The sequence below is a fragment of the Lolium perenne genome, chromosome 2, assembly GCF_019359855.2.
Source record: "Lolium perenne isolate Kyuss_39 chromosome 2, Kyuss_2.0, whole genome shotgun sequence".
Lineage (NCBI taxonomy): Eukaryota > Viridiplantae > Streptophyta > Magnoliopsida > Poales > Poaceae > Lolium > Lolium perenne.
Window position 1 is genome coordinate 58,215,918 of NC_067245.2, and position 14,133 is coordinate 58,230,050.

General features: G+C 49.6%; 1 protein-coding gene across 1 annotated transcript; it reads right to left on the reverse strand.

Moving 5' to 3' along the window:
• Positions 1 to 500: 500 nt before the first annotated feature.
• LOC127322816 (uncharacterized) lies at positions 501 to 2,340 on the reverse strand. The gene is made up of 7 exons (XM_071825345.1): positions 2,318 to 2,340; positions 1,940 to 1,943; positions 1,312 to 1,668; positions 1,108 to 1,218; positions 889 to 1,014; positions 643 to 789; positions 501 to 515 (listed from the first exon to the last, which is right to left on the reverse strand). The coding sequence occupies exons 1-7, from the start codon at positions 2,338 to 2,340 to the stop codon at positions 501 to 503; spliced, it is 783 nt and encodes a 260-aa protein (XP_071681446.1).
• Between the last annotated feature and the right edge of the window lie 11,793 nt (positions 2,341 to 14,133).

Sequence of the window (14,133 nt, forward strand, 5' to 3'; positions counted from 1 at the left end):
CCGTCGGCATACCTCCAGCAGTGTGGAGCACATTCGTAGCTACGCCGACGGTGCGGCCGTCGGCACAGATCCACGTGTCGCAATCTGGGAGCACAGTGCCATAGCTACGCCGACGGCCTGGCCGTCGGCACCTATGGTCTAGTTTATTTTTTTTATTTTCCTGGTTTTTCTAGTTTTCTTTCCAGGCACAAATGAGCATATATATTATATATCTGTACAGAAACAAAAGCTCACGTATAATAGATAGACAAGCTCACGTAAAGTGCAAGGCATAATTAAGGGCCACCAATGCATGTGCACATATAGTCCTCATGTCAAATGGGCCAAACACAGCGAGTTCACATGTATACATGATGACACAAGCACGACAACTTCAGATACATATGTTCTTCATGATACATGTCACACGACACAAGCAAGAGATTACAAGTCCAACGATCACAAACAACGGACTTCGAGTTCCCGCACTTGTACAGCGTGGTCATGACAAGGGGTTGACATTACAGGTCTGCCTCCTAGAGCATCATCACTACATAATAAAGAAAAAGAACCATTTAGCATTGGCAATTGTTCATGTTCGAAATTTTTGCAAGGCAAATTGTCCGAGTATAGCTTTGATGCTCAAGTTCACATGGAACTAACCTGAAACGGCAAGTCAGCAGGCTCAGCAGAAGCACTAGGACCACGACTACTTCCGGTATGAATCGGGGTGATAGGCCGCGACTGGCTAAGCGAGGGTGAGGGCGAGGCAGAAGCACGACCAAAGTCAGTGCTGGACTGAGCTGATCCCTATATGTTAGAGCAATAGATAGCAATTATAAATCTCTCTGTGTGCAACAAAACCACAAAACCAGAACTAGTGATTGAGTCGTCTTGCAAAGGACTTACTGGAATTCCTGAGGCGACCGAGGCGAGGAATTCTTCTCTCGTTGGGATCCTTGGTAGCGGTGGTTTTGGTGGTGGCGGAGATCCCATAGTCGGCTGAACTCCAGTAGTAATATACGCCATCACCGCCTGCAAGTTGGTTTAGATGTCACGCGTTGCAAAGAGAAAAGTTAAAACTAATGAATGTGAAACTTCTCTTGGATAGAATGAGAAAGAACTAACCGCATTATGGCTGGCCTGGTACGCATCGTGGGCTTCAACCGACTTCACGTACTCCTCAAGCTTCTCCTCATAACTCTCATAGAGCCTATTGTATGCCTCGTCCAGAGAAGTCTACAATTTGACATAATGAATCTCAACAATATAACCAACTAGCGGTGCATGAACGAAAAGTTAGAAAAATGATGAAAATTAGGAAGAACTTACATCGAAGGCCTGCCTAGATCCACCGGGCCGTGGACGAGGTGGGATCAACTGACTGCTGCTCATGCTAGAAGCTCGAACTTGTGTGAGTGTGGTGGTAGGCGCGATCACCCCATCAAGAATCTGATGGCGGCCATGCCGCTTGCCGAGCCCTGACACGATCACCACCGTCTCGTCGACCTCCTCCTCAAGGGGCTGAGAATCCTCCCCATGCAGTTTTTTGAACGCCGTCGCGTAATTTTGCAAGTATGTGCCAGACTTACCATAGTATTTCTCCTCTCTAGGTTTGTCGACCTTCGTCTTCTTATGCGACATCTTCCAGGCTCCTAAGTTAGTAAGCGGCTTCCCATGAACTTGCTCCTGAAACGCCAAACAAATGTATACAGGATTCAAAACTGGCCATGTGCAAAACTTCAGTGTATGTAGGACAAGGTTGCAGCTGATAGTCTACGAAATTCAGAACAAATTACTGGTTCAAACTTGTAATTGTTAGGTATGACAGTGTAGGAAACAAATTACTGAAGAAAACCAACATAGAACTAGGTCGGATGCTTCCAACTGAAGAACTACAAAACAAGATGGATTTCCAGAACCGATGGATTAAAAGTCTGTAACAGAATAAGCTTCTCACCTCTCTGATTATATAACATAACAGGGTCAAACAATGGAATACATGGCATGGAAATCAAAGCCATATCATACATCGCCCCCTACACAAAAAATTGCAGCAAAAAAGGAACACAAGACTTGTGATGCTGAGAAGACGTGATAACAAGACATAACCATTTCAATACTAAAAGTAAAAGCATGCAAACTCACTTATGTAATGATAGCAAGCATGTCAGTGGACCAGTCGAGTAATGTGTTTTCTTATTTCGCATCACAAGGTATTTGTGAAAGATGCAATCGCACAGCCAGTAAAATAAGCATGTCAGTGGCTGATCCCCTGTTTCTCACAGCCAACAGGAACACAAGAATCCAGTATTTGCCGCATCTGAGAAAGAATTACCTGGTGCGCCTTGTAGCGATCATGGGACCGGTTTCCTGCATTGTGCGTTCCATCCTTGCCACGATTCTCCCTATTTTTCATGCTTTGGGCCATGAACTCCGCATCTTCCCCGACCCACAAGTCCGCCAACGCCGCCCATCCATCGTCTCGTCCATCGACCCATTTGGGAGCAATCTAAAGAATGGAAGCATCTCATTTCAAGAACATGTAATGCAACTAGCACCAACAGAGAATAAGAGACAATTTACTTACGCCCATGAACTCCTCCTTCGACAATGTAAGACCTTTTTCAACAATTTCTTTCTTGAGGACCCTTTTGCCTTGTTCGGCGTAGAAGTGCGAGATGGCCACAATGCGCGCATCGTACCGCTGCTGGCGTACCATCTTCCTCGCGGCATTCACCAAGACCTGGCCCGCCTTGGTACTATCCTCCTTCGGCACTTTATAAAAGACCTACAATCATGCAATAAACGGTGGGTTGATGGAGAACTATGAAAAACTCAACAAACTATTGCACGTGGTCAGCTACTATTTCTGTTCTGAAATATGTTGCAAAAGAGGGAAAAGGTGATAAGAATTAAATGGTGATAATGCTAAACCAGTTGTGCTTCCTGTATTAGTTGTGGTTTCTAGCTGTTGATCTGTTGCACACACTACTTCTGGGGCAATGTGAAGCTAATCTCGGAGATTTTGGTGACGAGCTAAACCACTGAATCTTAGTGGTGATGAACCATTGGATCTTTTTTATTTACTGAGTTATTTATCTGCCATGTTTGCAACTGGGCAGTGTTCACCTTGGATTCAGGGAAATGCAGTGTTTTAGTTTCCTCACGCTTTAGTGCTAAATGTTACTGCTCGTTAGTGCTCACTGCTATGTGAATTGTGAAATGCTTCCGTTTATCCTGGAAGAACAGAAACTGTTCAAGTTTGTGGTTGTGGCGTTTTCTTGAATCTTGAATAACAATTTACGAACTGTGAACAGGCATATAGCAGTGGTGAAATGGATCACACACTATATTGTCTAATTTGCTATGTGGAGAAAGACATGTTTTCTGCCATTAGCAAATTCACTTGTTATTTTTTAAAATTTTCTAGGAAGACATGATACAAGCTGCCAATAAAGTTATACTGTTTTTACTACTTTTTCTATACAATGTAAACAAGTGATTTCTGCATCAAACATGGTGACTTGTGTACTTTTCGAAAATTTCTTACCCAAAAATTGGTGATCACAGCATTCGCATAGGTCCCGAAGCTCTCGTCATGAGCAGCTTCATAGTCCTCCCATTTAAGGGCTAGCTTCTTGTCCCGGCATGTTTCATCTAGCGGCTTCAACCTGTAGAGCCCCGGCCAATACTTCTTCAGCAAGACTCCAAGCACACCATTTGGAAGGCGGCCCCGTGTACCAACAAATGACCAATTGCTGCACAAGAGTCAGAATATTAGTATGTGCTATATTAGTATTACCAAAATGAAATCATTTGTTCAAATGACCACTTACTCTTTGTTATTTGGCTTAATGAGGGTTTTCTCATCATCATTAGCTGGTACTTTTGGGAGACCCGCTATTCCCCGAGTCTAGATCGACTTCGAGCTCCCCTGTGGCTCGAGCTCCTCCTCCTCCTCCTCGTCCTCCGCCTCCGCCTCCTCCTCCTCATCAATCTCCTCCTGCTGCACCTCACTGTCCTCCTCTATCTCCTCATCCTCTGGGGAGGCTCCTCTCGCTCCCTCCTCCCCCTCGGAAGTCTCGGTGCCAGTAGCGGAGGGTACATCACTAAGGGAGGGCGTCGGAGTCCGCTGCCCTAGTGTACGCTCTTGGCCCCGGCCTCGTCCTCTAGGGGGTAAGCCCCCTCCTCGTCGCTGGGAAAGCGAAACCTCCTCACTCGTGGTCCTCCGGCCTCGTCCTCTAGGCGGTAGACCATCCTCCCTCCCTTCATCGTCACTATCACCAAAGCGCCGAGTAGGAATATGTGCTCTTCCACTTCGAGTTGTTCCGGGCTTCTCTTGGCGCAACTTCTTAAGCAAGCTGAAGGATGATTGCTTGCTCATTGTTCAATCACCTGCATTGAGTAAGAGTAAACAATTAGTAAGGAAAATATAAATATTGATGCAAATGAATGAGCATAGTAGCAATAAACAAGCATGTAGCAATTATTAACCATAAAAGCATACTAAAAAGACCCTCACCGCGAATCATCATTATCACTATCACTATCGTGTGAGTAGTAAGGTAGCCCCTCGACGGGTGCAGGCTCATCAACGTCGTCATCGTTGAGATGTAACTTGGAGAGCATATCTATGTCCTTTACATTGACAACTGCCTCGCCACGATTTTGTTCATTGTTCTCGAGGTCCTCAAGACCACCCATAAGTATATCAAAGTCCACGCCATCCTCTTGCTCTTGATAGAAATCTCCCTCGTATGTGATGGGGTTTATATTGTTGTAATCGTCCTCGTTTGGCATGGGTAGCTTACCATGTGGCGATACCTTGAACACAACTTCCCAGCCCTTTAGTTCCTCCTTCTGGCATAGGTATGGCAAATAATAAACTTGCCTAGCCTGGTGAGCCACAACAAAGACATCGGCTCCTTGATAGGTGGTTGAAGGCCTAACTTCCACTAAACCAATAGACGGGGTTGTTCTCATTCCACGGACTGGGTCGAACCAATGGCATTTGAACACAACGAGAGTGAGATGTTGGGCCCCATGATCAAATGAAAGCTCGTACACGTTTTGCAACCTTCCGTAGTACTCAAGATTATCGACTCCTCCGGTAAACACCCCAGTATTTATAGTTTTTGCATTAGGGCGATTGTTCTGATGAAACTCCGTATGGAAGCGATACCCATTCACATCATACTTCTCATACATCTTGACGGTACGATCGAAACCCTGAGAAACCCATCTCAATTCATCTGGCATCAATGTGTTGGGATCATTACCCTACAAGTTCAATTGAAATTGTTGGGTGCATTAGTTCGGTGTAATAGAAACTATAAATGTTAAACTAGGCACGCAGGTCAAGTTAGAAATTACTTTCTCCATGAACCAACCCACTAAATTTTTCCTTCCGGGGGCACCCTTTCTTAGAAGATTATCCAGCTCCGTGGCATTAGGATACCTCCTTTCCGGCCACTCCTCATCCATGAATTGGCTAAAATAAGAAACTACGTATTAGTACGAAATCGATTTACTAGTTACAAAGTAATTTGTTCACCATTTTACCTCATGAACGACTCCGCTACTTCCTTAATGTTAATCAACACATAGAACATGATGTCCTCCCACTCTTTCTTGGTCAAGGTATAATTTTTTGAGCCACCGGCCTTGCCACCTTGCCCTTGGAAGAGGGTGAGCTTGGGTTCATACTTGGGCTCGTCGACATTGTACCGAGAGAGCTTATTATGAAGAGTCGGGACATCATCGGCATAGTACGTTGTTGTGACATCTGACACCTCCTCAAGGATATATGCCTCGGCTGTAGATGCTTCAATCTTAGCTTTGTTTCCACATTTCTTTCGAATGAACTTAAATATTCTCTCAATGCAAAACTGCCAACGAACTAATACGGCCACTATACATCCACTGATTATCAGCCATGACGTTAGAGCGATGCAAATGGAAGTTTAGCTCACCCTCGGCTGTAGAGAAAGTAGTCGAACAACAGTCGTAGGCACAGCTGGGGCTCCGGGACAACTTCGGGATCTGGGTCTCCTACCCTAACTCCTGCAACAAAAAAAGGCAACGAAAAGATTAAATATGTTTTCCTTATGAGACAGTACGTTCTGACTGCTAATGCGGCACCAATGATGGCAATGGTGTGTGCGATCATGATACAGCCAATAGTATCATGATACAGCTTTCTATGTAGTTATTAAGTACCATGACTCCAGTACTCTGCACAACATTATTAAGTACAGATTTCGCATCAATGCTCTCAAATGAAAATGAAAAAGATGTTGTTTGACCTTGCAGTAATGGCTCCAGTTCACATTTCTGCCTCAAATGAAAATGGTGACGGCATTTCTGCCTTAGGTTCAGATAATTAGCTACTGACACTGCTACTAGTACCTCAAAATACAGTAATTGGACATTCAGAAAAATGCAGCCTTAGGTTCAGCCGGTCTGCAAGCTTTAACATGGAAAATCTAGCTCTCATTCTGGCAAGGTCGGCATATGCCTGAGCTGAAATCCGTCAAAAATACACCCACCCCTGCCATTTCTCTACCTGAACCAGCACCATTTCCCTGTATTGGGTGTTTGTCTCTCGCATGTATGAGGCAGAGAAGAAAATAATACTGCAGCGAGCAAGAACAGGGGGAAAACAGGGCCGAGACGGGCGTGAGCTCACCATATCTTCGGGGTCGGTCGGCGAGAGCGTCGAGGTTGGCGAGGGCGTCGAGATCGGCGAGGGAGCGCCGAGGAGGGCGGCGCGGTCGTCGGCGAGAGCGCTGAGGTCGGCGACGAAGCGCGGAGGAGGGCGGCACGGTCGTCGATGAGGTGGGGGAACAGCGGCGAACCACGGGGTGGAGACGGCGGCGGGCCTTGGGGTGGATCCGGCGGCGGGGTTCTGGGTGGAGCGCGCCGGCGGAGGGGTTCTGCGTGGAGCGCGCCGGCGGCGGGATTTGCGCGGGGTGGACGCTCAACCTCTTCTTCTTCCTGCTGCTTCCCGTTTAGCGCGGGATCCATACTATCTCAAGATTACCTCGGTTCACCCCATCGGGGAGTTCCCCCTATACGTCCTGGAACTGCCTAAGTGCCGTCAGCGCATGTGCGTGAAGCCGGACAAACCCAGGGGTCCATTATTGGATCCAACAACATCCATCGACACTTGTGTACACACCAAGTGGACACACACAAGTTTTGGGGGGGCATTCCCACCCTCCGAGGTGCGACATCCAGAGAAACCCTAACCCGTTGACCGCGCGGTCTACCCCATTGACTACGCCCCAGCGGCGGTGCCCCGGTGGCATTATGTCTTCATTTGGGCTTGGTTAGGTCATAGGGACATGTGGTGGCAAGGATATGGATCCATACTATCTCAAGATTACCTCGGTTCACCCCATCGGGGAGTTCCCCCTATACGTCCTGGAACTGCCTAAGTGCCGTCAGCGCATGTGCGTGAAGCCGGACAAACCCAGGGGTACATTATTGGATCCAACAACATCCCTCCACACTTGTGTACACACCATGTGGACACACACAAGTTTTGGGGGCATTCCCACCCTCCGAGGTGCGGCATCCAGAGAAACCCTAATCCGTTGACCGCGCGGTCTACCCCATTGACTACGCCCCAGCGGCGGTGCCCCGGTGGCATTATGTCTTCATTTGGGCTTGGTTAGGTCATAGGCGCGCATAAAATGACGCCACGCGGGTCCGCTCGACTTTTTGGCTTAGTTTACTTTGCCAACTGTGCTAAACGGGGCCGCCGGGACATGCGGTATGGTCGTACCGGGCGCGCGGGTGCACCCGTCCGCCAACGCGCGGATTGGAAAACATTTAGCACATGAAATGACGCGTCCTAGACCTAAAAACATTTTTCCCTCCATTTATTGAGCGAAGGAAAGTGTGGCCCCAGTTCAAATCCGGTCAGTTTTCAGCGGATTCGGCGGGACACCGTAGGAAGCGGGAGGGATTCCCAGATGGCTACCGCGCGCATATGGCATGTGATAGGTGGTGCGTAGGAGTTATCCTACCGCTGCGCGGAGGTCTCGCGCAATACTAAAATGCGCACCATGTAGCTCCTTCACACAAAAAAGCCCTTCCGGCACCCCGAAAATGGAAAAACCTTCGCCTTTGGTTCGGATTGGAAATCCGCGACCGGGGCCTTGCTTCCCATCCTAAGGCCCACGCACGTACCAAACATGGCCTCGTTTCGACAAACTATGTGGTGAAACGGGTCGTTTCCTACTCATTTCCCCTAAAAGCCATAGAACTCCGGACGTGATAGCCCTATTCATGAAGGGTTTTTCAAGATAATTGCCGTATCCTAATTCCATTTTTTGTAGTGGTTAATAGGACACATAAAATGACACCACGCGGCTCCGCTCGACTTTCTGGCTCAGTTTACTTTGCCAACTGTGCTAAACGGGGCCACTGGGACATGCGGTATGGCTGTACCGGGCGCGCGAGTGCACCCGTCCGCCAACACGCGAAACGGAAAAAATTTAGCACATGAAATGACACGTCCTAAACCTAAAAATATTTTTCCCTCCATGTTTTGAGCGAAGGAAAGTGTGGCCCCAGTTCAAATCCGGTCAGTTTCCAGCGGATTCAGCGGGACACCGCAGGAAGCGGGAGGGATTCCCAGATGGCTACCGCGCGTATATGACATGTGATAGGTGGTGCGTAGGTGTTATCCTACCGCTGCGCGAAGGTCTCGCGCAATACTAAAATGCGCACCATGTAGCTCCTTCACAAAAAAAAGCCCTTACGGCACCCCGAAAATGGAAAAACCGTCGCCCGTGGTTCGGATTGGAAATCCGCGACCGGGGCCTTGCTTCCCATCCTAAGGCCCACGCACGTGCCAAATATGGCCTCGTTTTGACAAACTATGTGGTGAAACGGGTCGTTTCCTACTCATTTTCCCTAAAAGCCATAGAACTCCGGACGTGATAGCCCTATTCGTGAAGGGTTTTTCAAGATAATTGCCGTATCCCAATTCCGTCTTTTGCAGTGGTTAATAGGACACATAAAATGACGCCACGCGGCTCCGCTCGACTTTTTGGCTCAGTTTACTTTGCCAACTGTGCTAAACGGGGCCGCCGGGACATGCGGTATGGCCGTACCGGGCGCGCGGGTGCACCCGCCAACGCGTGAAACGGAAAACATTTAGCAGATGAAATGACGCGTCCTAGACCTAAAAACATTTTTCCCTCCATTTATTGAGCGAAGGAAAGTGTGGCCCCAGTTCAAATCCGGTCAGTTTCCAGCGGATTCGGTGGGACACCGCAGGAAGTGGGAGGGATTCCCAGATGGCTACCGCGCGCATATGGCATGTGATAGGTGGTGCGTAGGAGTTATCCTACCGCTGCGCGGAGGTCTCGCGCAATACTAAAATGCGCACCATGTAGCTCTTTCACAAAAAAAGCCCTTCCGGCACCCCGAAAATGGAAAAACCGTCGCCCGTGGTTCGGATTGGAAATCCGCGACCGGGGCCTTGCTTCCCATCCTAAGGCCCACGCACGTGCCAAATATGGCCTCGTTTCAACAAACTATGTGGTGAAACGGGTCGTTTCGTACTCATTTCCCCTAAAAGCCATAGAACTCCGGACGTGATAGCCCTATTCGTGAAGGGTTTTTCAAGATAATTGCCGTATCCCAATTCCGTCTTTTGCAGTGGTTAATAGGACACATAAAATGACGCCACGCGGCTCCGCTCGACTTTTTGGCTCAGTTTACTTTGCCAACTGTGCTAAACGGGGCCGCCGGGACATGCGGTATGGCCGTACCGGGCGCGCGGGTGCACCCATCCGCCAACGCGCGAAACGGAAAACATTTAGCACATGAAATGACACGTCCTAGACCTAAAAACATTTTTCCCTCCATTTATTGAGCGAAGGAAAGTGTGGCCCCAGTTCAAATCCGGTCAGTTTCCAGCGGATTCGGCGGGACACCGCAGGAAGCGGGAGGGATTCCCAGATGGCTACCGCGCGCATATGGCATGTGATAGGTGGTGCGTAGGAGTTATCCTACCGCTGCGCGGAGGTCTCGCGCAATACTCAAATGCGCACCATGTAGCTCCTTCACAAAAAAAAGCCCTTCCGGCACCCCGAAAATGGAAAAACCGTCGCCCGTGGTTCGGATTAGAAATCCGTGACCGGGGCCTTGCTTCCCATCCTAAGGCCCACGCACGTGCCAAATATGGCCTCGTTTCGACAAACTATGTGGTGAAACGGGTCGTTTCCTACTCATTTCCCCTAAAAGCCATAGAACTCCGGACGTGATAGCCCTATTCGTGAAGGGTTTTTCAAGATAATTGCCGTATTCCAATTCCGTCTTTTGCAGTGGTTAATAGGACACATAAAATGACGCCACGCGGCTCCGCTTGACTTTCTGGCTCAGTTTACTTTGCCAACTGTGCTAAACGGGGCCGCCGGGACATGCGGTATGGTCGTACCGGGCGCGCGGGTGCACCCGTCCGCCAACGCGCGGATTGGAAAACATTTAGCACATGAAATGACGCGTCCTAGACCTAAAAACATTTTTCCCTCCATTTATTGAGCGAAGGAAAGTGTGGCCCCAGTTCAAATCCGGTCAGTTTCCAGCGGATTCGGCGGGACACCGTAGGAAGCGGGAGGGATTCCCAGATGGCTACCGCGCTCATATGGCATGTGATAGGTGGCGCGTAGGAGTTATCCTACCGCTGCGCGGAGGTCTCGCGCAATACTAACATGCGCACCATGTAGCTCCTTCACACAAAAAAGCCCTTCCGGCACCCCGAAAATGGAAAAACCGTCGCCCGTGGTTCGGATTGGAAATCCGCGACCGGGGCCTTGCTTACCATCCTAAGGCCCACACACGTGCCTAATATGGCCTCGTTTCGACAAACTATGTGGTGAAACGGGTCGTTTCCTAGTCATTTCCCCTAAAAGCCATAGAACTCCGGACGTGATAGCCCTATTCGTGAAGGGTTTTTCAAGATAATTGCCGTATCCAATTCCGTCTTTTGCAGTGGTTAATAGGACACATAAAATGACGCCACGCGGCTCCGCTCGAATTTCTGTCTCAGTTTACCTTGCCAACTGTGCTAAACGGGGCCGCCGGGACATGCGGTATGGCCGTACCGGGCGCGCGGGTGCACCCGTCCGCCAACGCGCGAAACGGAAAACATTTAGCACATGAAATGACGCGTGCTAGACCTAAAAACATTTTTCCCTCCATTTATTGAGCGAAGGAAAGTGTGGCCCCAGTTCAAATCCGGTCAGTTTCCAGCGGATTCGGCGGGACACCGCAGGAAGCGGGAGGGATTCCCAGATGGCTACCGCGCGCATATGGCATGTGATAGGTGGTGCGTAGGAGTTATCCTACCGCTGCGCGGAGGTCTCGCGCAATACTCAAATGCGCACCATGTAGCTCCTTCACAAAAAAAAGCCCTTCCGGCACCCCGAAAATGGAAAAACCGTCGCCCGTGGTTCGGATTGGAAATCCGCGACCGGGGCCTTGCTTCCCATCCTAAGGCCGACGCACGTGCCAAATATGGCCTCGTTTCGACAAACTATGTGGTGAAACGGGTCGTTTCCTACTCATTTCCCCTAAAAGCCGTAGAACTCCGGACGTGATAGCCCTATTCGTGAAGGGTTTTTCAAGATAATTGCCGTATTCCAATTCCGTCTTTTGCAGTGGTTAATAGGACACATAAAATGACGCCACGCGGCTCCGCTTGACTTTCTGGCTCAGTTTACTTTGCCAACTGTGCTAAACGGGGCCGCCGGGACATGCGGTATGGTCGTACCGGGCGCGCGGGTGCACCCGTCCGCCAACGCGCGGATTGGAAAACATTTAGCACAGGAAATGACGCGTCCTAGACCTAAAAACATTTTTCCCTCCATTTATTGAGCGAAGGAAAGTGTGGCCCCAGTTCAAATCCGGTCAGTTTCCAGCGGATTCGGCGGGACACCGTAGGAAGCGGGAGGGATTCCCAGATGGCTACCGCGCTCATATGGCATGTGATAGGTGGTGCGTAGGAGTTATCCTACCGCTGCGCGGAGGTCTCGCGCAATACTAACATGCGCACCATGTAGCTCCTTCACACAAAAAAGCCCTTCCGGCACCCCGAAAATGGAAAAACCGTCGCCCGTGGTTCGGATTGGAAATCCGCGACCGGGGCCTTGCTTCCCATCCTAAGGCCCACACACGTGCCTAATATGGCCTCGTTTCGACAAACTATGTGGTGAAACGGGTCGTTTCCTAGTCATTTCCCCTAAAAGCCATAGAACTCCGGACGTGATAGCCCTATTCGTGAAGGGTTTTTCAAGATAATTGCCGTATCCAATTCCGTCTTTTGCAGTGGTTAATAGGACACATAAAATGACGCCACGCGGCTCCGCTCGACTTTCTGTCTCAGTTTACTTTGCCAACTGTGCTAAACGGGGCCGCCGGGACATGCGGTATGGCCGTACCGGGCGCGCGGGTGCACCCGTCCGCCAACGCGCGAAACGGAAAACATTTAGCACATGAAATGACGCGTGCTAGACCTAAAAACATTTTTCCCTCCATTTATTGAGCGAAGGAAAGTGTGGCCCCAGTTCAAATCCGGTCAGTTTCCAACGGATTCGGCGGGACACCGCAGGAAGCGGGAGGGATTCCCAGATGGCTACCGCGCGCATATGGCATGTGATAGGTGGTGCGTAGGAGTTATCCTACCGCTGCGCGGAGGTCTCGCGCAATACTCAAATGCGCACCATGTAGCTCCTTCACAAAAAAAAGCCCTTCCGGCACCCCGAAAATGGAAAAACCGTCGCCCGTGGTTCGGATTGGAAATCCGCGACCGGGGCCTTGCTTCCCATCCTAAGGCCCACGCACGTGCCAAATATGGCCTCGTTTCGACAAACTATGTGGTGAAACGGGTCGTTTCCTACTCATTTCCCCTAAAAGCTATAGAACTCCGGACGTGATAGCCCTATTCGTGAAGGGTTTTTCAAGATAATTGCCGTATCCCAATTCCGTCTTTTGCAGTGGTTAATAGGACACATAAAATGACGCCACGCGGCTCCGCTTGACTTTCTGGCTCAGTTTACTTTGCCAACTGTGCTAAACGGGGCCGCCGGGAGATGCGATATGGTCGTAGCGGGCGCGCGAGTGCACCCGTCCGCCAACGCGTGAAACGGAAAACATTTAGCACATGAAATGACGCGTCCTAGACCTAAAAACATTTTTCCCTCCATTTATTGAGCGAAGGAAAGTGTGGCCCCAGTTCAAATCCGGTCAGTTTCCACCGGATTCGGCGGGACACCGTAGGAAGCGGGAGGGATTCCCAGATGGCTACCGCGCGCATATGGCATGTTATAGGTGGTGCGTAGAAGTTATCCTACCACTGCGCGGAGGTCTCGCGCAATACTAAAATGCGCACCATGTAGCTCCTTCACACAAAAAAGCCCTTCCGGCACCCCGAAAATGGAAAAACCGTCGTCCGTGGTTCGGATTGGAAATCCGCGACCGGGGCCTTGCTTCCCATCCTAAGGCCCACGCACGTGCCTAATATGGCCTCGTTTCGACAAACTATGTGGTGAAACGAGTCGTTTCCTAGTCATTTCCCCTAAAAGCCATAGAACTCTGGACGTGATAGCCCTATTCGTGAAGGGTTTTTCAAGATAATTGTTGTATCCCAATTCCGTCTTTTGCAGTGGTTAATAGGACACAATAAATGACGCCGCGCGGTTCCGCTCGACTTTCTGGCTCAGTTTACTTTGCCAACTGTGCTAAACGGGGCCGCCGGGACATGCGGTATAGCCGTACCGGGCGCGCGGGTGCACCCGTCCGCCAACGCGCGAAACGGAAAACATTTAGCACATAAAATGATGCGTCCTAGACCTAAATTTTTTTCACTCCATTTATTGAGCGAAGGAAAGTTTGGCCCCAGTTCAAATCCGGTCAGTTTCCAGCGGATTCGGCGGGGACCCTGCAGATCTACCCCAATAGCTCTCTCCGTGCGAGGGTTTACCAATGGATTTTTTTATTTGCTTTGCTTTGTTTAGGACATATGCACATGGAAACCATAGGTTTGGAATAAAATAGGCCCCGGATGAGCCGTAGCAGGAGTTTCCACATACAGATCCTGGATTTTACCAAGTGCTAGCCCATGTATGCCGAAAT